At 46.6% G+C, this 24,939-nt stretch overlaps 1 protein-coding gene across 1 annotated transcript in view; it reads right to left on the bottom strand.

The window, feature by feature from the left end:
- LOC144693967 (glycogenin-1-like) overlaps positions 1-24,939 on the bottom strand; it is a 78,649-nt gene that overhangs the window by 37,288 nt on the left and 16,422 nt on the right. The window contains exons 2-3 of the mRNA XM_078564247.1: positions 23,298-23,433; positions 4,689-4,863 (exon numbers count right to left, since the gene is read on the bottom strand). Coding sequence (XP_078420373.1) covers positions 4,689-4,863; positions 23,298-23,433 — 311 coding nt within the window. The remainder of the gene's footprint in view (positions 1-4,688; positions 4,864-23,297; positions 23,434-24,939) is intronic.

Raw genomic sequence — 24,939 nt, 5'->3', positions numbered from 1 at the left:
AGATATCAGAAGCACTGGTTACAGGAAATACTCACAAGCTATTAAAAAAAAAAGCATCAGTGAAAATATTTGACGGGAAAATATTGTAGAGCTATGGGGTCAGAGCAGGGGAGAGAGACTAAATTGGATGGTTGTTTCAAAAGAGCTGGCACAGGCGTGATGGGCCGAATGGCCTCCTTCTCTGCTGTATTATTCCACGTATTTGTACGTTGTCTAAAGTCAGTTGAGAACAGCAGTATTATAAACTGTTTAGCACTTTCCTTTCATTCTACTAAAGGTATGTGAGCTTGAGTGAGTTAATGTACACTGACAGCAAAATGAACTGCAAACTGTGCAACTCACATACTGACTGACATCTCAGACTCACCTTTTTTTAAGGCTGTACATGCTTAAAGTACAGTATTCAGCCAGTCACACCTTCTTAGATCGAAATTGTTAGGCTACACCATCCCATTGCTGCTTGTGGAGGCGACCTTACAACATAAATTACATTCCAAAAGCACTTCAATTGGCTGTAAAGTGCATTGGCATTGTTTAGAGGTCGTGAAAGGCACTATGTAAATACAAGTTCTTTCTTTAAGTAGTTAATGATACAGCAGTCAGTCACTTTGAAGAGGACCTCTGAAATGTGGCTGTAGACAAACTGGCCATGTCTGCAGACACAAAAGAATAAGCAATTTTAGGGTTACTGTAGACACATGAATGGGTACATGGAATTCCACTGTGCTGGCTAATGGGGCTGTTGGAAGACATTTAATGCAATGAAAACTAGTTCAATCGGAGGTGACTTTCTTGGCAAACTGACACAAAACAAATCTTCCCACCCCAATTATAGCAGCAGTAAATGGAGCTCTACACCAGCGTTACTCATACCTTTGGCACCAAATCAAACACATGTGACTACTGAAGCTAACCCTTTGAGTAGATATAACCTTTTCCCTTCTCCACTGGATGAATCAGAGCAGTTGCAGAATGCTCAAGCAATTATTTCTCTTGTTTTCTTTGATCCAATCTTTCAATGCATTTCATAGCAATACAAGCAAGCTAGCTAGAATGTGGGATGATGGAGGGAAATATTGAAGTACTCTGGGGTCAGGCCATACAGTGGCATTGTCCAAGAGTATTTATTCCCAAGACTATATTTAGATATGTTACCACATTACTCTTCACTGGTTTCTCAAAGGAGCTTGAGACTGGAACACTAAAACCTAATTAGCCACCTAGAATACGACACCCCTTCTGCTCCACTCATAGGATGCTAGGCTGAAGAGCAAGGTGTTGCCTGGGTATTAATTCAGAGGCGTGGGAAGGAGCCAGGGAGCTGTTTGAGGTTGGAAAATGCGGAAGTATGGGTTTAAATTTAAATTTTATTTTGACTGACAGGCTGGCTCTTTCTTTGGCAGAAAAGCCTATAACACAAAGCTGCCATCAAGCTGGGCTGAGAGCTGGTGTACCTAGTGAGGGGGTGGGAATGTATGCGAGGGAGAGGGGGAAGTATCAAGGGGGAGTTGGAGCAGACAGATTGCCTTGGGGATAGGGTGAGGAAGGGGGGGTTTACTGAGTAAACCTCTGCTCCTCCTGGCCCACAAGCAGTGCCATAAAGGCACTTAGCATATGGATTCATCCCTTCTCAGCAGCTTTCATCTGTCAGGTTTCTTTGAGGCTAAGGAAACACAGCTGACTGTGGTTAAAATTAGAAGCACTGTTGAAATGAAGGCATGTAGCCTTATTAAAACATTTAAATGGCCAATCCTTCTCCTGGGAAAGGTGACTTCCCCCAGAATTTGGGAGGATTGGGAGTGGAGGGGGGAGTTGGGGTATTGGCTATGAGATTTAAATAAAGTTAACACCTCACCAGAAGCCTATCACCAACCCACCTCTTCTTGGAGGTTAAAAATCACCCCATTGTGTTTCCACCACACAGCTTCGCAAACAGGTGATGGCCTTGACTATGAGGGAAAAAGTGAAGAACTCCAGAAAGCCTTAGCTTCTGGGATCAGATTCAAATAGAATTTCATCCAAAACATGTTAGGCAATCCTTCCTGTTTAAGATAATGTAAGTTAAAGTCTCCAGGCATATTAGACATACTAACACAAAAAACATGTTCTAACGGCATATTTAATAGTTTGCTGCCAAATTTTGTCTTGGCGTTAACAGTGCTGAGTCTACTGTCACTCCCAGCTCACTTTGACAGTCTAAAGTCTGCACTAATCCTAAGCTCTTCCTTGTGCCTCAATTTGTAGAATTATTAACATTAATTAAATTTGGGAGATGATGGCATAGTGCTATTGTCGCTGGATCAGTCAATCCAGGAAATGTTCTGGGGACCTTGGTTCAAATCCTGCCATGGCAGATTTTGAATTCAATAAAAATCTAGAATTAAAAGTCTATGACCATGAAATCATTGTCGATTGTTAACACTAAAGCCCTTTAGGGAAGGAAATCTGTCATCCTTACCTGGTCTGGCCTACATGTGGCTCCAGGCACACAGCTTGACTCTTAAATGCCCTCTGAAATGGCCTAGCAAGCCGCTACAAAGTCACCAAAAAGGAATGAAACTGGACAGACCACCCGGCATCGACCTAGGCACCGGAAACGACAACGGCATTCTCTGCCCTGTCGACCCTGCAAAGTCCTCCTTACTAACATCAGGGGGAAAGTGCCAAAATTGGGAGAGCTGCCTCACAGACTAATCAAGCAACAGTGTGACATAGTCATCCTCATGGAATCACATTAACAGCAGTGTGTACCATCTATAGGATGCACTGCAGGAATTCACCATGGCTCCTACGACAGCACCTTCCAAACCCACAACCTCTACCATCTAGAAGGACAAGGGCAGCAGACACACGGGAACACCACATGGAAGTTCCCCTCCAAGTCACTCACCATCCTGACTTGGAAATATATCGCCGTTCCTTCACTGTCGCTTGGTCAAAATCCTGGAACTCCCTCCCCAACTGTGGGTGTACCTATACCACATGGCCTGCAATGGTTCAGCTCACCACCACCTTCTCAAGGGCAATTAGGAATGGGCAATAAATGCTGGCCCAGCCAGTGAAGCCCACATCCCATGAATGAATAAAAAAAATTGACATTTCTTAGTTCTGTTGCATAATAGATCAAAACCCTGCTGCCATATCTCTCTCCCTCTCCTATACTCTCTATTTTGGTGTCTTCTGCAAACTTAAAAATCTGATAACTGGCTTCTGCAAGCAGGCCAGTTCTGAGGATAAGAAACAACAATGGGACATGTAGTGACTCCTGTGGTACTCCCCTCATCTGATGCAGTGGCCTCGATTTTAATGCCTCCCTGGACAGTTGGGAAAGATGAGGGTTTTAAAAGAGAGAGAAAGAAATATGATAGAGTGACCTGACCCCATTTCGAACCATTTAAATTTTAACAATCAGGCATTTGACAAGGCTTGTGCAAAGGGCAGGCTCAGGGCCTAATTGACAGTCGACAGTTGTGGCCCGATGGCAAACTTAACTGAACCCGTGCCGTTGTTTGATGGCAGCAGATCCAAGGTGGGAGGTGCAAACAGCCCAAGGTAAGTAATGTAGATCACCTCCTTTTAGAACTCCTTGGAAGGCATCACCTGATTACAGCCCCTACTTTTTCCCTTCCTTAATCGTGGCCTGGAACTTTGGCATCCTCATCCATTTCCACCGCTTCCCTTTCCCTACCACCATCAGCCCGTGACAGGCTGGAGCTTCTGCCTCATCCCCATCCCGCTTGCTCCCCGCCTCACGACTGACTACTAGGGAACATCCTCACGTGTCCCCAGCTGCAGCCTCCAGCTGCTACTTAATACGCTGGCCCACCAGCCAGGCAGTCAGTCAGTCTGGCCAGCTGATGGGTGGGAGACAGCCAGAAATTATTGAAATGAGGCCCTGTCGATCTATATCTATAAACCCTGGCCTTGCTGGGTTCGTGGCTCACCATCAGGCTCCCCAAATTCCCTGTTGACACGGAGGCTGGCATTTGTATTTGGCACTTTTCATTTCTGTATTTTTAAATCCAATTCTAACTTCTTCTTTGCTTTCTCATGGATTTTTAGTTTAGTTTTTCAAAATGGGGAAATCAAAGCAAACTCCCCGGTAATTATTTCTTTCGTTTTGTGCACTCTGTTCATTTCAACGCATGGCACCTTTACATTTTGTTTTGCACTGCTGTACACGCATGGTATCTTAAAACAGAACCATTCGACTGGACTGCGCACTATCTTCCGAGTTACTTCACATCTGCGCCCACGTGCAGCTTAGGGAGTACAAGCCCTCTCCATCCATTGGAATAAATTACATCATAGGGCCTTCGAAGGTTTTTTATTTGTAAAATCCAAAAAGAAACTGAGGTCAAAAAGGACCTTAGCTTCATAATTCCATTATATTGTTAATGAAACTATTACTGTATAACTACTATTCCAACTGATCTTAAATTTCAGGGCTGGTGATAATTTGATTCCTGGACTCAGCTTGTCAGAAGTTAACATGAAAAAGCAAATCCACCCAGAGCTATATTAGGGATTACTACAGCTTAGTCACATGATGCAACATGAGCAGCAAGGAGCAATGCCTATATACTGTACAAACTATATTTGATTGCTTAGGCTGCTTTTGGTTAGCATTGGTGGTATTTTGCCAGTCTTAAAGTCATCTACCCCAATGTCTGAAGACTGTCACTTACCAATGTGTCTGCATCCATGAATATACATTTGGAATAGCGTGTGAGAGCCCAGCAGTGTAGCTTCGTAAATGTCACGCCAAGCTCAGGTCTCTTGATCAAGGCCAAGTGAGCTGAATCCTTGCTGTCCAGCACATCCACTAAAATAACCTCATCAAAGGTTCTTCCCAGCAGCTCTCTAGAGAAATAGGGGTAGGTTTAAAAAGAATAAACACACATTTTTCATTTGAGATGTACATGGAATTTACAGAGGCAATTTGTCTAGCATTCAACTCTAATGTGGTGTCAAATTGAAGGCAACATTTTCAGTTGACCATAACCCAAGCCCTTTGCTCCAAGGACATATATTCCAAACAATCTAATGAAGGGCTAAATAAATATCTGTTCTCAAGAGTTTAAGAATCACTTGCGCTTTCAGTAATCCAGAGAAAAAAATGGCCATAACTGCGTAAATTGCACTTTTTTTGCGGATTTAAAGGTTACTGCATTAATTTATGCTCTTTAACAGATTATCCTCCATAATGAATGTGTGATTTCTCCAGTGTGAAATCAATTGTCACTATGAAATGGCAACTCGATTTCAGCATGTGGCCTTTCTAGTTATGATATGGAGTTTCCATGTATTGGTACAGGTTGATTAAGAAGTCCTGCTGGAAATTCACATTTGAGGTTCTCGAGTTGGCGATGTGCTGACAGAATCCTATGTCAAACTACCAATGACTGCATGGGACCAGAGTCATAATCTGATTTGGATAAACTGTTGTTGCTTTTACTGGATTATACCAATCACTTACATCAGCTTACTTTGGAATTAACATAAGAAGAAAATAACATGGTTGGTGCATCAAGCTTTATGCTTTACGATGTAACAGTTTGTTCCATTGTGGAAAATGTCCTTGGGTAGAAACCTCCTACAATGTCTCCAGGCCCAAAAATAACAAAGCAAAGATCTATTATATACACCCAAAACTAACCAACTCTGAACAGTTCCGCTGCACTGAGGACAAGTGGCTCTCAATGACAGGAGAGCCAGACTGTTCTTTAAACAATTTGATTTTTAAAACTTCATTGTTGAATACTGTGTGGTATTTTTGGGCCAACACAATGAACACTACACTCCATTTGAGCACTGACTCTTTAGTGCAACACTGAGGGAGTGCTGCATTGTCACAGGCACTGCCTTTTGGTTAAGATACTAATTTGAAGGGTAAAGTAATTTAAAGTGCTACACAAGGGGGCTGGGGGGCCTAAATGGGACAGACCTCGAAAACAGTGGGTGGGGATCACAATGTGTAATTACTCTGTGCTCGTTTGATATAGCACAATACAAGCAGCACAATAACTTCTGGCTGCCTGCTCATTTACATGGAGCTGCATTTTACAGGGCGCTGTGGACCTTGCCCTCAAGGCTAAAAGATTGGAGGGGATCCTGCCGCTGCTTTAAGGCGAGAATTCCATCCCTTTCTCAGGAACAAGGCCTGTCTTAGAGGACAGCTCTGTAGTCCCAGCCGCGCCAGCTGGGAGCACTGGTCATTTCTGGGATTACAGGCAGTCCCACCATACAGAGGAGCCCAGGTAAGTGTAAGGTCAGGGGTCTCTGCAAAGTGGGCGAGGGAACGGGTTCAAGAGGCCGTGGAGAGGGTTAAAGGGAGGGAATGACCTTGAGCGGGTGGTGCCTCTGATGGGTCCAGAGAGCCCACAAAGGAGGTTCCGCCCCCTTGCCCATCATCACAGTACCCCACAGCTGAAGCTGCTGGGCTTCCCAGATGACTGCGCGGGTAAAATACTGGCAGCGGATGAGGCTCTTAAGCGGCCATTAATTCCTGAGTAGGTTCAAGGGCAGGTAGGCCACTCGGTGCCTCTCCCGCCTGCCATAAAATTTCAGGTTAGGGGTGGGTGGGTTGGCGGCTGAAGACCACCCATTGGATTTTATGGGGGCAACATAAAATCCAGCCCGAGATATCTGCATGCAGCCAGCGCTAAACATACTGATGATTAGCTGCACACATCAACAGTGAGCCTAAAAACGATGACTTAAAGCTAGATTGCATTGCTTAATGCTGGTCTGCATGTGGGAATGGTAGCATAATGGTAATACTGTGCAGTAGTAATCCAGAGGCCCAGACTAATATCTAGAGGCATAAACTCAATGGCAGATTGGTCTGGGAACAGGAAGAGGGAACCTTGGGCTTAATATTTCCTGTAGACTAAGACACTTCACAATACAGCACCAGTATAACAGCTTAGATTATGAGATCAAATCCCTGGTTTACAGGAGCTGCTTATTCTGTAAGTTTTTTAATGTACCTACGTACTAAGAGGGAATTGGCACATAGGAACAGTAGCAGAGTGGCAATATTGTGCACTAGTAATCCAGAGGTCCAGACTGATGTTTGGGAGAAATGGGTTCGAATCCCAGCATGGCAGCTTTGTTTAAAATTAATTAATAGTTTGGAATAAAAAATCTAGTATCATTAATGATTATTATAAAACTGCCAATTTGTTGTAAAAACCCATTTGGTTGTCTAATGTCCTTCAAAAAGGAAATCTGCTGGTCTGGCCTATATATGACTCCAGGCCCACAGCAATGTGGTTAACTCTTATACTATGAAATGGCCCAGCAAATCACTCAAGTTACAATACAAATAAAACTGAACAGTCACCTGGCATTGACCTAGGCATGGGAAATGACAATGGCACACCCTGCCCCATCCACCTTGCAAAGTCCCCCTCACAAACATCTGCATTGTGCCATAACTGGGAGAGCTGTCCCACAGACTATAGGCAACAGCCTGACATAATCACAGTCACCAGATCAGAGTTACAGCCAATGTCTCTGACTCCTCTAGCACTATTCCAGGGTATGTCCTGCGGCACAGAACAGAAGGAGGGCTCCTGATTTTGCCAGCCAATTACCCGAGAGAGATGGGCTCTGTTGAGGCAGGTCCAAGGGAGCCTCAAAATAGTGACGCCCTCAGAGGAAGTTAAAAGTAATTCAATACTTTAGGGGGAGGAGGGCCCCAGGGGATGGAGAGGAAGCCCAGTGGCAGCATGTACCATGTACAAGATGCACTGCAGCAACTCACCAAGCCTCCTTCAACACCACCGCCTGCAAGTTTCCCTCCAAGTGATACACCATCCTGACTTGGAACTATATCGCTGCTCCTTCACTGTTGCTGGGTCAAAATCCTGGAACTCTCTTCCTAACAGCACAGTGGATGTATCTACAACACATGGACTGCAGCAGTTCTAGCAAATGGCTCATTACTACCTTCTCAAGGGTAATTGGGGTTGGGCAAAAAATCCCATGAATTAATGCGTTCAATGCTAAGGGGCATGGAAGAGTACAGCACCAACTTGGCAGAGGGCTTTAAGCAAGATTTGGAGCCCATCCTTTCCAGTAGTGACCAACAATGACGCAGCGTCTGATGGCCAATGTCCCAGCTTCTACTGCAGCACAAGTTGCTTCCAGCAAAAGTCTTGAGTGCTGAACTGGGAACTCAGACTGAACTTACGCAAGATCAGCTTGCTATCATGCCAGTTAAGATGGCTGTTATCATCGCTGTGGATACCAGTGTTCAAAGGGGCTTCCAGGGTACCACAGTAGTCCAGCAATCTTTCCTCCAACAAATTACCAGTACCTGCTGAGGTGCCACTCCCAGGGTGCATGCAGTATGAACCTGCTGCCCTATCCCTGGATGACAGCCTTCATTCTCCCATCACTCTCACGCCACCAGTCCCCATCTGTCAGCCAGGCAGCCCAGAATGTTGCTGCCCAGGCTGAGATGGGGTGGGCTGAAACAGGGCCTCCAACGGCCAGAGATGCTCAAAGTTGTCCTTCAAGGCCATCTGCAGTCTCCACCACTGAAAGCCACCAGCCTTCCTCCAGTCGTGTCCGAGGCCACTGTGGTAGCACTGCACAGGAACACCAGGACAGGCAACAGAACAAAGGGAATGCACAAATGTGATTATTTTATGTTTGTGTGCAATCTGGCATCATTTCATTCATAAATCCGGTTTGGAACTTGCATTTTATGTTGGCTTTTACTTTTTCATCGCAGCCATGAGGACGATGTGTCGCTCAGTGACAGAGGGAAGGATTGTGGGACTGCTGGGGAGTGGGGGATTGAGATTGCTGTTGATGTATTGCACTCAAGTTAGTTTTTCATGTGCAGCCAGAGCAGAAAGGGGCCATTCAGGTAGTCACGTCCCTTCCACCGCAACCTCCTCCTTGCCTGAATGCTGGTGGCCAGGACTGGCAAGGTTGTGCTACACACCACCATGAGCCTGCAGGCCCACCCAGCCGCAAGTACTGCAGGGCTCCTCCAGACTGATCCAGGCAGCAAAATGGTTGCTTCAGCTCACCACTGGCCTTCTCTGTCATGTTCCTTGTGGCAGCATGACTCTGTCTGCATGCTGCGCACTTGTTTGAGGGTCACAAACCCGGTGTTATGAGCCCTCGTCATCCAGTAGCCACCTTTTGGTTTGCTGTGGTCGCTGAAATACAGCTGGCACAGTGAATTGCCACAGAAGGAAGGCTGCCAGGATACAGGGCAGTGCTCTGCATGATGCCCTGCCTATGGCCGTGCACCTATTGTGAAATCCCTTTCAATTCTGGTACATGGCAGAATTGTCATGTGGTGCCCAGCAAAGCAATGGGGGTTAAGTCAATGGCTGCACGAGGGAGTCTGTAATCTGAGCAAACCCTCGTGCTGACTGCGTCTGCTTCTCTCTAGAAAGGTTATCTTTGTGTCCTCAGCGACCTCCTTTATGCAACTGTGGGTGGCAATCTATCAGCTGTTGCTAGTAATATGAGCATTGACCGGGAAGGAACCAGACATGTAAAGGTTAATTGCTATGGTCACTTTCACAGTCACTGGCAATGCAATCCTTGGCCTGCTTTGAGGCTGTCATTGTGGCTGTAGCAGCTGGCAGGTTTCAGCGGAGGACCTCCTTAGCAAAGCCCAGCTATCTCTCACATTGTTCTGTGTTAAAGTTCAGGTAGGAGATATGGTCTCCTGCTGACAGCCTGTCTACATAGCACCCTCCTCCCTTTTCTAGCAGCTCTGCATGACCGCTGCTCATTCTGCGTGTCCTGTTCTATTCCCATGGAAAGACCTACTTATTGCCCTGCGAAGAATTGGATGTGCAGGTTTCAAAGTTTCTGCAATAAAGTACTTCAGCATCTGCCACAAATCACTCCCTGTACACTCACCATGGAAAGCACAGCTTAAACTCACACAGCAGAGCAAGTGTTAAAGAGGTGTTGGCTGGATCATAGAGCTGCAGAATGACAGCTATACTGTCAAATCAGCATTGCGTGTTGATGGAGGTCAACATCTGCCTACTCTGCATACTTCTGGCAGCTGTTCGCTACACATGTGTGCTGACTCCAAGAGGTCATCCAGCATGCTTGGCACCACAAGTGTTTGTGTGCACTACTGTTGCCATTTTGGAACTCTAAGGGCTCTGGAAAAAAACAAACACTACGGAGCCCAATTTCACACCCCAGGATTTCTTCAATTAAGTACTGCCCAGCTGCTTTTCACAAAAAATTACTTCTGCATGAGGTCAGCTAACTGTTTCTCTTGTCATTTGTTTGTTTGTGTCATCTTCTTCCCAGAAGATTGACGGCTATGGATTTCCAGCTCTGTCTTGTGCTGCCCTTACCTATGCTGCATAGGTCAGCTGTATCCAATCCATTATTTATTTTCTCCTCTGCTTCCCTCTCCTACATTTTCCATTGATCTTCCTCTCCAATAACTACCTCTCTCTACTGTCTGCTCCAATTATTGTACCTTTCTAAATATTGTACCTTTTTCTTTGATGTTATACACTCATTTCCTCTTTTCGCTAGCACTTCCTCATTCGTTTTTCTGTCTGTGTAGGATATGCAGAACATCCGCCTCTATGTTCACATCTCAAAAGCATTCAGCTTATCAATAGTCCCTATTTTTGTTCTGCAGTAACACCAAGTTAACCTTGCTTACATATAAATACTCAGCAGTTTCATATCGAATCATTAATGTGCACAAGTTCAGCTCCAAAAATAACCTCTCATAATTAGAGTTGCAGATCCCAGGAATGTCTTTGACACTCTGTAAGGCTTCTCCCCAGCAGTAATCTCTTATTAATATACATCCAGCCATCTTCCCTGAATCAGTTTAGGCTCTTCTTTCAGGTTTGACAAAGGTGGTGGAGGCGAGAATGTAGATGCATTACAGGAAAATGTGAAGTAACTGTCGAAAGTGATACTGCTCTGAAAAGAGTTTAGCGCTACACCAGATGGATAAGGCACTGGCCCTCAATGTGCATCCTCGGCTGTTAATGGATTTCACAGGGTGAAGAGGCCATTCCCATAGCTGTTAATCCTCTTTAGATTAGTAAATGGTGTCATGGAACTGGAGGGTAACAAATGCAGCAGCTCAGTTTCAGGAGGATGGAGAAGAGTAAACTGGGCAACGACTGGTAAGTTAACCTAACCACAAGTTATGGACAACATGGTATCCAAGCTCAACATCAAAATTTGTGGCCAATTAAAAAGGTGTTCAAAATAGTCAAGTATCAAGCCAGCTTTGACAAATTTAACAGTTCTGTTTTGAAGAAGTTATCAAACACCTATCTTAGATGTAAGAAGTTTATAATAGATTAGGTGTATGGTGGATGAGGGAGTATGGCAGCATTGATAGAAAACAAAGGGTCAAAATGTTGCCTATTTTGGAGAAGAATTTGATGGGTTGTAGCCCAGGGATCAGTTCCCTATATACCTATAGACGGATAGATGATTGGACTTGGGCATAAATGGCACAATATCAAAATTTGCTAATAACACAAAAGTTTGGCAATGCGGGGACCGTTTAAAGACGTTTAGGAAAACAAAGCAGTGGGACAAAACCAAAATACTGCAGCTGCTGGAAATCTGAAATAAGAGGAGAAAATTCCATAAATACTCAACAGGTCAGCAGCATCTGTGGGGAGAGAAACGAGAGAGTTCGTGTTTCACCTTCTGTCGGCTCATCAACCTGAAATGTTGCACCCGATTTTGACCCATTCGAAACAACACCCACTTGCAGAGAGTTAAAAAGACTGGGCCTGGTTTTTCTCTCCACAGATGCAGCCTGCCCTGCAGAGTATTTCCAGCATTTTCTGTTTTTCATAACACAATGGGGAGACAGAGGAGGAGAAGTAAGGGGCTGTATTTAATGGAGGTGACAGGGGTCTCGCGCACAAACAGAAGACCCAGCAAGAGCCCCACATCACCTCCTTTTGAGGAGGCTTTCAAAATAAAGTACCTCTCAGGCAATTAATTGGGCAGCAGCAGGCCTTTCCCAGGATCAAGGACCCGGGGAGGGGCGCAAAATCCCAGCCAACAAAAGCCGCTGGCCAGAGGCTTGCAGCTCTTTATTGTTTGGTAGCGCCAACGTGGAGGTAGTGGCTGCTGCCACAAATGCACCTGAGGCCCACAATCGCCAAGGGACAAAGGCCACAGGCGAGAGATGGCAGGATGGGTACTGCAGGATTTTGGGGGGGTGGGGAGGGGAAGGGGTGCGGTTGGGGTTGGTGGGTGGTCGCGGAAGATAATCACCTGAAATAAAAAGCAACAGTAGCTCTCAGCTACCTTTCCACTTTCCACTGCACAGTCCCTAGACCAGGCACCAAGTGCTTTTGAACAGGGGTCTCTCCCCACCTACTTGGGCGCCCTCAAGCAACCACAAAAGGGCTTGCTTTTCGGGCTTCCCGCACGGCAACTTTCCTGCCCTACCCTGGTTTGAATACCGACAGCAGTGGGATGAGGCCTAAGGGCCTCAATTTGCAGCAGGGGCTGTCCACGGGCCTTCCTACCATGGACTTCATCAGGGTAGAGCTGGGAAGGCAGTGGGGTCCCCATCTGCCATCCTCCTTCCCTGATTAAATGTCCCCCCACCATCAAACTCGCTTCAAGGTAGGGCATTAAATCCCACCAAAAGGAGTGGGATCATACTGTCAATGGAAAGATATTGAAAAATGTGGATGAACAGATTCCAAGGATTTTAAATGCAGAAACCCTTGAAAGTGCACCTGGGAGGTAGATAAATAAAAACAAGTGGCTTTTATAAATAATAGCGTTTAAGAGCAAAAAGATGATATGTTTATAAGGCGCTAACTAGGCCACTTTTAAGGGTGCAATCTGCAGTTTTGAAATCCTATTATAGAAATCTCACTATAGCCATAAAGAAATGAGAAACATGTTAAGAGGAGAAACATTGGACAATTTGTTAAGGAAAGGAAGATAATATTTGATTCAGAGAAACAGTATGACAGATGCCCTGGGCCATGAGGCCTTCTCTGCTATTGAAAATTCTTGTGTTATCAAAATTTAATTTTGGGTGTTCCAATATTTTGAATACCGCTTTAGCGATGAAATCACGACTGGCCTTAAATTTAAAATAAAAAATCCTGATTTTGAATGCAAGACACAGGATAGGTCAAAAATCTTCCCATCAGCATCCTACAAGAGGGGCATGGAGAGAAACAAGCCCAGTTTTGGGGGGATGTAGATTCACACCAAAATCCCCTTATTTTAGCTACTTCATTGCTCTCTCATTTCGATAAGCCTCATCCATTCCAGATCACTTTGTATATTTATTTCTCCATTGTCAATGTCCAATGAAATGTTTTATGCAGCCTGGTGGGATTGTAGATTCTCCTGTGTCCATTTGAAGTACCTTGTTCAATGTTGATTTATTCTCCAGCTGGGTCACAATAGAATTGCACACCTGGGCTCTGCTCACAATGCCACTTGGTTCCAATTAAAGGCCATACATTTTGTACAGTATCAATTCTAATGCTACTTGGGATGCTCAGTAATGCCTAGGTTAGACCCCTTGCAGAAACAGAATTAGTCTATCCCTGAAAGCTCTACCAAGTTGAGAGTTAAGCATCACAACTGGAATAATGTCCATCAAGATACGGGAAAAAAAAATCAAAGAAGGCGGAAGTGGACGAACAAGACTTTATTTACATTATGAGTTGATGCAGTTTAAAAAAAACAGCATGTGTTGCATCACAAGTAACAAACAACGAAGTTCCATGAACGTTTAAAACAAAGCACAATAGTGACTTGGGCTATTTGATTACAACTGCTGTATAAATGTCTGGCTGCTGTTGGTCACCTTAAAGAGCAAATTCAGTTTAAAGTACAAAAGTTATAGACACCTCAGAACAAACCTGAGTTTTGATAATCCAGCTTCATGGTCACTTTTACCAGCTTTTTTTACTTACAGTTCTTTTTTTTTTTGAAAAAAAAATTCAAACTGCCATGATAGGATTTGAACTCATGGTCTATTGGATTATTGCGTTACTAATCCATCCCAATGTTCTTCACCTACCGGTGCAACTATTTCATACAATATTTTGAATGGCCAAAAACTGCAAATGTACGAAGATGCTTTTCTGCGCTGGTTTATATTAGAAATGCATTGTGGCCTTTTGCATAATATCTTGTTCCACTGCAATGCACAAAAATGTAGTTTGTGTTAATTGGAGATTGAGAAATACAAGCTGCTGGGTTATTGTCTCTTTTCAAAATTTACTGGAGCATTCAAAAACAAGTGTTTTCCAATCATAATGGTTCAATCATAACTTGTCAAGTGTGTGGATAACTGATTCATTTTGAACTAATGTGAATAATTGTTAGTGTTAGTCTCAAAATGTTACTTAATTTAAAGCATCAAGTCTCTTGACAATGAGCAAGCTAGTCCCAGTTCCCAAGTCATATTGGACTCAAAACGATAACTCCGTTTCTCTCTCCCTCCCTCCACAGATGCTACCAGACGTGTTGAGATTTTCCTGCATTTTTGGTTTTATTTAAGTTAGTCCTTCCTTGGGTTCAAATATCCAAGTCTCTTGACAATGAGCAAGCTAGTCCCAGTTCCAAAGTCATATTGGACTCGAAATGATAACTCTGTTTCTCTCTCCCTCCACAGATGCTACCAGACGTGTTGAGATTTTCCTGCGCTTTTTGGTTTTATTTAAGTTAGTCCTTCCTTGGGTTCAAATTAGCAGATGTTGGCGCTGAGGATTTTTTTTGTTTTACTTTTTTGGCATCCAGTATCTCAGTACAAGTATAAACTAAGAGTTGCATCTCCTGAATGTAACCTACTATCCTGTTCTAATAATGCGACGATTCATGGAGCTTTTCCCAAATCAGTTCAGCTCGCAGCTTCTCCACCAATATAGCACCTGAATAAAAGTGCCAAACGAGGCAGAAGTTAGTGCTGGCTCAAGTCTACCCAAACCACTTTGTTCACTTTCCTTGCACACAGGGATCACTGCATTCCATTACTCCATGCTGGATTCTAAACTAGACTCCAGGGGAGTTCGAACCAACTGAATTACTTAGACCACTGTCATTTACGTTTGGATATTGCTGCAATTTATATTTTGTCAGACAAGATTTTCAGGCTCACCTGGGGTTATGGCCATGCACTTAAATGTGCACAAGGCGACAATATAATTGCTTACATGCCATAAATGGAGAAAACCCATTTACAAGACTACACTGGAGTGTCCTACTCAACTCATAAGGATTTTTATTAAATGACCATTGAGAATTTGGTAAAGTGGACCTAGAGGGAGTGAGAGCGAGAGCAGACTGGTTAAAATAGTGTTTGAAGAACGGACTATAAATAATTGAAGGTGGCTACAAGACTCAACCGAGCTGAAGGGCCAATTGATCAATTATGGGCAGAATTTTCTGGCAGGGGGCGGACCCGATCGCCGCCCGCGATTGGGTCCGCGCCACCACTTTATGCGGGCGGGCCAATTAAGACCCGCCCAGCGTGAATCACGGCTCCCGATGACAGTCGGAGTGGGCGGGTGGCGGTGGGACTGCAGTGACTGTCGGGTCCAATGGCGACCCGGGCGGCCTGTTTTAAAAAGCTGCTGCAGCCTTTCAAAGGCTGTGAATCACGGCCAGTGGGAGGATTCCCAGAGCTGCTGCTGGTGAGCAGGCCAGGCAGGGGGGTAGGGCAGGGGGGCACTGTGCCCTTCGTTTTTTGGATGATTGCCCTGCTGCCCTCCGAGAAGGTGGCAGCACGGCAGGAGGTCCTCGTACCCCAGGACAGGAGGAGGAGGTCCCTCCCCCCACATGACCAAACGTGCCTGGGAGGAGGTGGCGGAGGTGGTGAGCTCCCGCGATGTGGTGCAACGCACCTGGATCCAGTGTTGCAAGCGTTTCAACGACCTGTTGTGCTCAGGAAGGATGAATACCATGTTGGCATCAGTCACTTAGCCTAGCAGGCAGGCTTCCCCCCCTGGTCCCCCCACCAAGTCTGAGTGTAGTGATTGCACTGAATCATTGACAGCATGTGTCCTTCACTGGGTGGGCCAGTAGATATTGCCCATGCCGAGGTCAGCCTGAGAGGGTGGTGAAGAGATGGGTTCTGCCCCCGCAGCACGTGGTACACTGAGACCCACATTACTGTTTTGGAGGAGCTGCACCTAGGCGCAGAGCTGGAACTCCAGGACATGTCAAAGTCAGGGTGATGACATACTGGGAGGGGAGCTTCAAAGTGGCGTGGCACCGATCAATCTGCTCTCCTCTACACATCACGTACTTGATTCTCCTTGCCATGTGTCGTGCCGAACGTGATGTAGGCAGCATTTGGCCAAGTGTGGGGACGGGGCAAGCCTAGCATCTTTGTGTGTGTTCGGCAGCAGTGGGGTGAGGAGACACTAGAGCCCTGCAATGTCCCAATCTGGTTGGGGTGGGCCGTCCGCGAAGAGAGTCCAGTTACAAGTAGCACTAATCAATGCTCTTCTCTCAAGTTGGAGAAGTGCGAGAGGAGCCAGGAGTTGAAAAGGAGCGCGAGAGGAGCCAGGAGTTGAGGGGGAGCTGGGAGAGCAGAGGTGACTGAGGGAGCTCAGTGAGGAGGGAACAAGGTGATCCTGTGAGTATAGTCGGGCAAGTACTTACTACTTTTATCGCTTATAGTTTTTAAGGTCTTATTTTGTGGTCCATCGTTTGTAAGGGCCATATTCTGTAACAATGAGGAGCAGGGAAGAAGGGCCCTAGAGTAATTGATATTAAGTATCTTCCAAAAGGCTTAATTTAATTTAAAGGGGTAAGTCATGGCAGGAGAGCTCAAAGCCATGGTGTGCTCCTCCTGCTTTGTGTGGGAAGCTGGGAACATTTTCAGTGCCCGAGGCCAGCGCGTGTGCGGGAAGGGTCTCCAGCTGCAGCTCCTGGAAGCCCGGGTTACGGAGCGAGCGGCGGCTGGGGACACTGTGGAGCATCCGTGGATAGTATCGTGGATAGCACATATAGAGAGGTGGTCACACCACAGGCTAAGAGCCCTCAGGCAGGAAGGGAATGGGTGACCACCAGGCAGAGCAAGGGGACTAGACAAGCAGTGCAGGAATCTCCTGTGACAATTCCCCTGCAAAACAGATAAACCGCTTTGGATACTGTTGGGGGGGAATGGCCTCTCAGGGGAAAGCAGCAACAGCCAAATTTGTTGCACCACGGTTGGCTCTGCTGCACGGGGGAGGAGTAAAAAGTGTGGGAATGCAATAAAGTTATAGGGGATTCAATTGTAAGGGGAATAGATAGGCATTTCTGTGGCTGCAAATGAGACTCCAGGATGGTACGTTGCCTCCCTGGTGCTAGGGTCAAGGATGTCTCAGAGCAGCTACAGGACATTCTGAAGGAGGACGATGAGCAGCCTGTGGTCATGGTACACATTGGTACAAATGACATAAGTTAAAAAAGGGATGAGGTCCTAAAAGCAGAATATAGGGAGTTAGGGAGTAAGTTGAAAAGTAGGACCTCAAAAGATAGTGATCTCAGGATGATTACCAGTGCCACGTGCTAGTCAGAGTAGAAATAGCAGGATATATCGGATGAATACGTGGCTGAGAAGATGGTGTGAGGGGGAGGATTTCAGATTCCTGGGACATTGGGACTGGCTTTGGGGGAGGTGGGACCAGTACAAACTGAACAGGTTACGCCTGGGCAGGACCTGCACTGATGTCCTAGGGGGAATATTTGCTAGAGTGGTTGGGGAGGATTTAAACTAAAATGGCAGGGTGGTGGGAACCTATGCAAGGAGTCAGAAGAGGGGGAAATCAAGGACAAGAACAAAAGACAGAAAGCGGAATAAGAAAAGTGATAGTGAAATCAAGGACAAGAACAAAAGACAGAATGGAGAATAAGAAAAGTGATAGGCAGAGAAATCAAGGGCAAGAATCAAACAGGGCCTCAGGTGAAAAATAGTAGGAATGGGACAAACAATGTTAAAAAGACAAGCCTTAAGGCTTTGTGTCTTAATGCAAGGAGCATTCGCTATAAAGTGGATGAATTAACCGCGCAAATAGATGTAAACAGATATGATATAGTCGGGATTACGGAGACATGGCTGCAGGAGGTGACCAGGAATGGGAACTGAACATCCAGGGGTATTCAGTATTTAGGAAGGACAGACAAAAAGGAAAAGGCGGTGGAGTTGCATTGCTGGTTAAAGAGGAAATTAATGCAATAGTGAGGAAAGATATTAGCTCCGATGATATGGAATCTGTATGGGTAGAGCTGAGAAACACTAAGAGGAAAAAAAACGTTAGTGGGGGTTGTATATAGACCCCCCAAACTGTAGTGGTGATGTTGGGAATGGCATTAAACAGGAAATTAGAGACGCGTGCAATAAAGGAACATCTGTAATTATGGGTGACTTTAATCTGCACATAGATTGGGAAAATCAAATTAGTAACAATACTGTAGAGGAGAGAAAACAGGGAATTATAGACCAGTCAATCTGACGTCGGTTGTGGGGAAAATTCTAGAGTCTATTATAAAAGATTTAATAGCTGAGCACTTGGAAAACAGTGGCAGAATCAGACAGAGTCAGCACGGGTTTATGAAAGGGAATCACGCTTGACAAATCTACTGGAATTTTTCGAGAATGTAACTAGTAGAGTTGATGAGAGGGAGCCAGTGGATCTGGTTTATTTGGACTTTCAGAAGGCTTTCGACAAAGTCCCACATAAGAGATTAGCATGTAAAATTAAAGCACATGGGATTGGGGGTAGTGTATTGAGATGGACAGAAAACTGGTTGACAGACAGGAAACAAAGATTAGGAATAAACGGGTCTTTTTCCGAATGGCAGGCAGTGACCAGTGGGGTACCACAGGGATCGGTGCTGGGACCCCAGCTATTCACAATATATATTAATGATTTAGATGAGGGAGCTAAATGTAATATCTTCAAATTTGCAGATGACGCAAAGCTGGGTGGGAGGGTGAGCTGTGAGGAGGTTGATTTGGACAAGCTGAGTGAATGGGCAAATGCAATATAATGTGGATAAATGTGAGGTTATCTACTTTGGTAGCAAAAACAGGAAGGCAGATTATTATCTGAATGGCTATAAATTGAGAGAGGAGAATGTGCAATGAGACCTGGGTGTCCTTATACACCAGTCACTGAAGGTAAGCATGCAGGTGCAGCGGGCGGTAAAGAAGGCAAATGGTATGTTGGCCTTCATAGCGAGAGGATTCGAGTACAGGAACAGGGATCTCTTGCTGCAATTATACAGGGCCTTGGTGAGGCCACACTTGGAATATTGTGTGCAGTTTTGGTCTCCTTATCTGAGAAAGGATGTTCTTGCTATAGAGGGAGTACAGCGAAGGTTTACCAGACTGATTCCAGGGATGGTGGGACTGACATGTGAGGAGAGATTGAGTTGGTTAGGAATATATTCATTGGAGTTCAGAAGAATGAGGGGGGGAATCTCTTAGAAACCTATAAAATTCTAACAAGCCTAGACAGGGTAGATGCAGGAAGAATGGGGGAGTCCAGGACCAAGGGTCACAATTTGAGGATGCGGGGTAGACCATTTAGGACTGAGATGAGGAGAAATTTCTTCACCCGGAGAGCAATGAGCCTGTGGAATTCGCTACCACAGAAAGTAGTTAAGCCCAAAACGTTGCATGTTTTGAAGAAGGAGTTAGATGTAGCTCTTGGGATGAAAGGGATCAAAGGAAATGGGGAGAAAGCGGGGAGCAGGCTATTGAGTTAGATGATCAGCCATGATCATAATGAATGGTGGAGCAGGCTCGAAGGGCCGATTGGCCTACTCCTGCTCCTAGTTTCTATGTTTCTAATGTTTCTCCTTTTCAGGAGAAGAATGCACATAATGCACCAAGTGGGTGAGGGCTGGCAGCGGCCTGGCACAGTTGGCAATTTTCAGCTGCTTCCAGCAGGAGGCCCTAGATCTGAAGAGGTGCCATGCGCCCAGGTCCACCGGTGTCAGTGAGGCTGGAGTGCCACGGGCAGGTATGTTTGCCCAGCAGTGAGGTCAGCATTGTTCTCCCAGCAGCCATAGCAGTGCTGAATGTTCAGTGATTGAAGTTTGCAACATGGCTTGACCATTGCTTAAGGAAGGATGAGCGCATAATGATCCGGGGGACAGGGATGCACATTGACATTGTCTCCACGTTAACTGATCCAATGTCCTTGTTCTTCCTTTCAGCATCAGCGGAGCAGGGCCAGGAGGAGGAGCAGCAGAGGACCCCCCTCACACCTGAGGGGCCTGAAGTCTCACCAGCATCACACCATCTCTGCCAGGCAGGCACCAGCACAGATACTAGGACCTCAGTGGGAATTCGAACATCAGCTAGTGTCCCGGGGCACAGCAGTGAGGGCACTTCAGAGTCACTGGCAGAGACAGAGAGTGCCCATGACGCCAGCAGTCAGAGGACTGCAGGGGACCAGGCACATGCTCAGTCAGTGCCTGATGATGTGTCTCTGGAATCGTCCACGATGCAGCAGGCGTAGGAAATGCGGCCGGATGTCCGGGAGCATCTGGGGGAGATACATGAGGCTGTGCTTGGTTTGGGTGTCTGTGGTGGAGGAGTTTACGCGGACTGTCGCCGAAGCAATGAGCCTCAAGGCCGAGCGCCATGCATCCTCCATGGAGAGTGCGGTGACTCTTGTGGAGAGGCTCCTCCAGGAGACCCATCAGGGCTTCCTGGGGATGCGCTCGGACCAGCAAGCCCTCACATCGGCATTGACCTCAGCTGGTCAGTGCCAGTGTGGGAGGTGGTCTGGGCACCAAGTTTCCCAGCTTGGTGCCCATCCATCCACGTTGAGCAGCGAGGTCCAAAGCGACCTCATATCGGCGCAGCAGCTGCCTGTCGTCTCTGCGGGCATCTATCAGGGCGCTCCGGATGAGGGCGGCTGTTCCTCCACCCCTCTGCCAGTGACCATTGCATCCGGTGAGGCTGTGACGACTGGGGGGATGCCAGCTGTGGAACTGGCAGCTCCCTCCCAGGCGGGGCCAGCACAGGCTCCACAGGCCAGAGGACGGTCGCCAAGGTATTCAAGGCCAACAGGACAGCAGAGTCAGCAGGCTGGCTCAGATGCCACTCCCAGCGAGTGGTCAGCACCAAGACGTAGCATCCGAAAACGTAAACATAAGGCACCTTAGGCACACCACGGGTTCATCACTGGTGCTTTTGTGTTGGCCCGAGATGAGGTCTTTATGAGTTGGTGTGATTTTTAACACCTTTGTCATTTTGTTTCATTGTTTCTTTGGTTGTAATATTAAATTCAGACATGTCACCATGGCTGAGGGTGCTTCTTTTCTTCTGCAGGTGGATGGTTTCCAAAAATGTAATGAACGTTTTGTGGGACATTCAGCTTTATTAACAAGGACCTTAGTTAATGTTCCTAACCAGGCAGATTTTGCACGTAGGTGTCGAGCATGGAGCCTGCAGCCCAGGCTTGTCCTGGAGGTCTATCTGTGGTGAGCTAGCTGAAGGCTCGTTGGATTAAAGCCTCCCGGATGTCCCTGCCTCCCTGCAGTATGCCCGGGTCAGTGTCTACTCCCTCAGCATTTCCCTGTGCACGCTCATCCTCGGACTCATCGCTGGACTCACCGTGTGCAGCCGCAACCACTGTGTCGATGTCGTCATCGTCCACAGGGTCCCCCCCTTTCCAGCGCAAGATTGCGGAGCGCGCAAGATGCAGCCACTATCAGGGACACTCAATCTGGGGGGTACTGGAGTGAGTCCCGAGCAGTCCAGGCATCAGAAGTGCATCTTGAGAAGACCGATGGCTCTCTCCACCACAATCCTTGTGGAGGTGTGGCTCCTATAGTACCACGGCTCAGCTTCTGTTCTTGGATGGCGGCGAGGCGTCATGAGCCACCTTCTGAGGGGATAGCCCTTGTCACCCAGCAGCCATCCATCCAGCAGGGCTGGAGCACTGAAGAGCCCCGGCACCTGGGAGTGTCTGAGGATGTAGGCGTTGTGGGAGCTGCCTGGGTACCTTGCACAGACTTGTAGAATCTGCATCCTGTGATCACACACTATCTGCACGTTCATGGAGTGGGAGCCCTTCCTGTTGACGAAGGCACCGGGCTCACCTGCTGGCGCCTTGGTGGCCACATGTGTGCAGCCTATTGCACCCTGGACATGGGGGAAGCCAGCAATCACCACAAAGCCTCTGGCTCGCTGTGTCTGGCTTGCCTGGTCCTAGGGGTAGTGGATGAAGGTCAATGCACGCCTGAACAGAGCGCATGTAACCTGCTTAACACAAGTGTGGACAGCTGATTGGGAGACACCACAAAGATCACCCACAGACCCCTGGAAGGAGCCAGAGGCATAGAAGTTGAGGGCAGCTGTGACCTTTAGAGCCTCTGGCATGGGGTGTCCACCCACACAGTGCCCCTTGAGAGACGGAGCCTCCTTCGGCACCGCACCTCAGTCATATTGAGGTAGCTGCTTCGCCGCCTGTAAACCCTGGCAGCAGGATAGTGGCGTCTTCTGCGGCCCCTTCCGCCTTGTTCTACCTCTTGGCCCTGCGGCACTTGTGCCTGACCTCCCAAAGGTGGCTCCCCTGGAGGCTGGATGTGCACTCCTGGCCTCCTCCCCCTTCTAGCCCTCCCTTCCTCCTCAGAGGACGTGCCTCCAGTGGAGTGTTCAACTCCCATTCCCAGGCTAAGGGAAGGCTTCCTGAAACCTGCAGGCCCAAAAATAGATTCCTCACTGCAGAGTGCTGACCTGAAGGTTGTGAGTCCAGACCAAGCAGCTGTTATGCGTTTTGAAGTATTGCAGATCACACAGGCAAATATTAGTAACTTTTGAAAAATAAATATTTGACAGTGCACACTCGTGAACCCATTGAGCCCTCTTATTCTGCCCATGCATGAGGTTTATATAAATATGTCCTACCCACCTGCCCGTTGTGCCCGTGCACCGACCCGAAGATTGCACAGGCGCCGAAAAATCACTGTCGATTAAGGCACCTCAAGGGCCTTAACTGGCCGGTTAATTAAAGGCGGGCATGCATTGGAGTTCAACGTGTGCCCGCCCAACGAAATATCGCGATGGCGCGGGGTGACGTTGGGACGCTCGCCTGATGTCACCGCGGATCATTTTACGCGCGTGCGTGCGGGGACGGGCCCCGAATGTCAACGAGAAAATTCTGCCCTTTGTTATCCACACACACACAAAAAAATTTACACCCGCAACTTAAAATGTCAGGTAGATACTGTGCCTACAGTTCCAAATTAGTTGGGTCAGGCTATGCCAAGATGGAGAACAACCAAATATAAATCTTTCAATGTATAAATACCTCATATCGTTAGATACTTGGGGACTAACAAGAACCACCATCTGCCTTGTAGTTTTGTGGTTTCGCAATGAAGTTCCCAATACCAAGGCTCCTTTTCCATATAGGTCATTGGTTGCTAATGTTACAAAGGCTTGATCTAGAAAAAGAGAAAAAAAAATGAATAGAAGACAAAGGCATTTCTTCCAGTCCCAATTCAAGCTTAGATTTCAGTACGTTGTCTTATGTGACCATAATATGATAGAATTTACTCTGCAATTTGAGAGGAAAAAGCTGGAATCAGATGTAACGGTATTACAGTTGAATAAAAGCAACTACAGAGGCATGAGGGAGGAGCTGGCCAGAATTGACTGGGAGATGAGCCTAGCAGGAAAGACAGTGGAATAGTAATGGCAGGAGTTTCTGGGAGTAATTTGGGAGACACAGCAAAAATTTATCCCTAGGAAGAAGAAGCATACTAAAGGGAGGACGAGGCAACCATGGCTGACAAGGGAAGTCAGGGGCAGCATAAAAGCTCAAGAGAAAGCATACAATGCGACGAAGAGCAGTGGGAAACCAGGGGATTGGGAAGCCTACAAAGACCAACAGAGGACAACTAAAAAGAAATAAGGAGGGAGAAGATTAAATATGAGGGTAAACTAGCCAGTAATATAAAAGAAGATTGCAAGAGTTTCTTTAGATATATAAAGGGTAAGAGAAAGGCAAAAGTGGACATTGGGCCGCTGGAAAATGACACTGGAGAAGTAGTAGTGGGGATCAAAGAAATGGCGGAGGAACTGAATAGGTACTTTGCGTCAGTCTTCACAGTGAAAGACACGAGTGAAATCCCCAAAGTTCAAGAGAGTCGGAGGGCAGAGGTGAGTATGGTGGCCATTACCAAGGAGAAGGTGCTAGGAAAACTGAAAGGTCTGAAGGTGGATAAATCACCTGGGCCAGATGGGTTACACCCCAGAGTTCTGAAGGAGATAGCTGAAGAGATAGTGGAGGCATTAGTGGTGATCTTTCAGGAATCACTGGAGTCAGGGAGTGTCCCAGAGGACTGGAAAATCGCTAATGTAACCTCCCTGTTTAAGAAGGGAGTGAGGTAAAAGATGGGAAATTACAGGCTGATTAGCCTGACCTCGGTCGTTGGTAAGATTTTAGAATCCATTATTAAGGATGAGATTTCAGAATACTTGGAAGTGCATGGTAAAATCGGGCAAAGTCAGCATGGTTTCATCAAGGGGAGGTCATGCCTGACAAATCTGTTAGAATTCTTTGAGGAGGTAACAAGTAGGTTAGACAAAGGAGAGCCAATGGATGTTATCTACTTGGACTTCCAGAAGTCCTTTGACAAGGTGCCGCACAGGAGGCTGCTCAGTAAGATAAGAGCCAATGGTATTAGAGGCAAGGTACTAGCATGGATAGAAGATTGGCTGTCTGGCAGGAGGCAGAGAGTGGGGATAAGGGGGTCCTTCTCAGGATGGCGGCCGGTGACTAGTGGAGTTCCGCAGGGGTCAGTGTTGTGACCACAACTTTTCACTTTATACATTAATGATCTAGATGAAGGAACTGAGGGCATCCTGGCTAAGTTTGCAGATGATACAAAGATAGGTGGAGGGACAGGTAGTATTGAGGAGGCGGGGAGGCTGCAGGAGGATTTGGA

The sequence above is a fragment of the Cetorhinus maximus genome, chromosome 19 (genome assembly GCF_964194155.1).
Source record: "Cetorhinus maximus chromosome 19, sCetMax3.hap1.1, whole genome shotgun sequence".
In the NCBI taxonomy this organism is placed as follows: domain Eukaryota; kingdom Metazoa; phylum Chordata; class Chondrichthyes; order Lamniformes; family Cetorhinidae; genus Cetorhinus; species Cetorhinus maximus.
The sequence above is the reverse complement of the archived record's forward strand: the minus strand, read 5'-3'. Positions and strand labels throughout refer to the sequence as shown.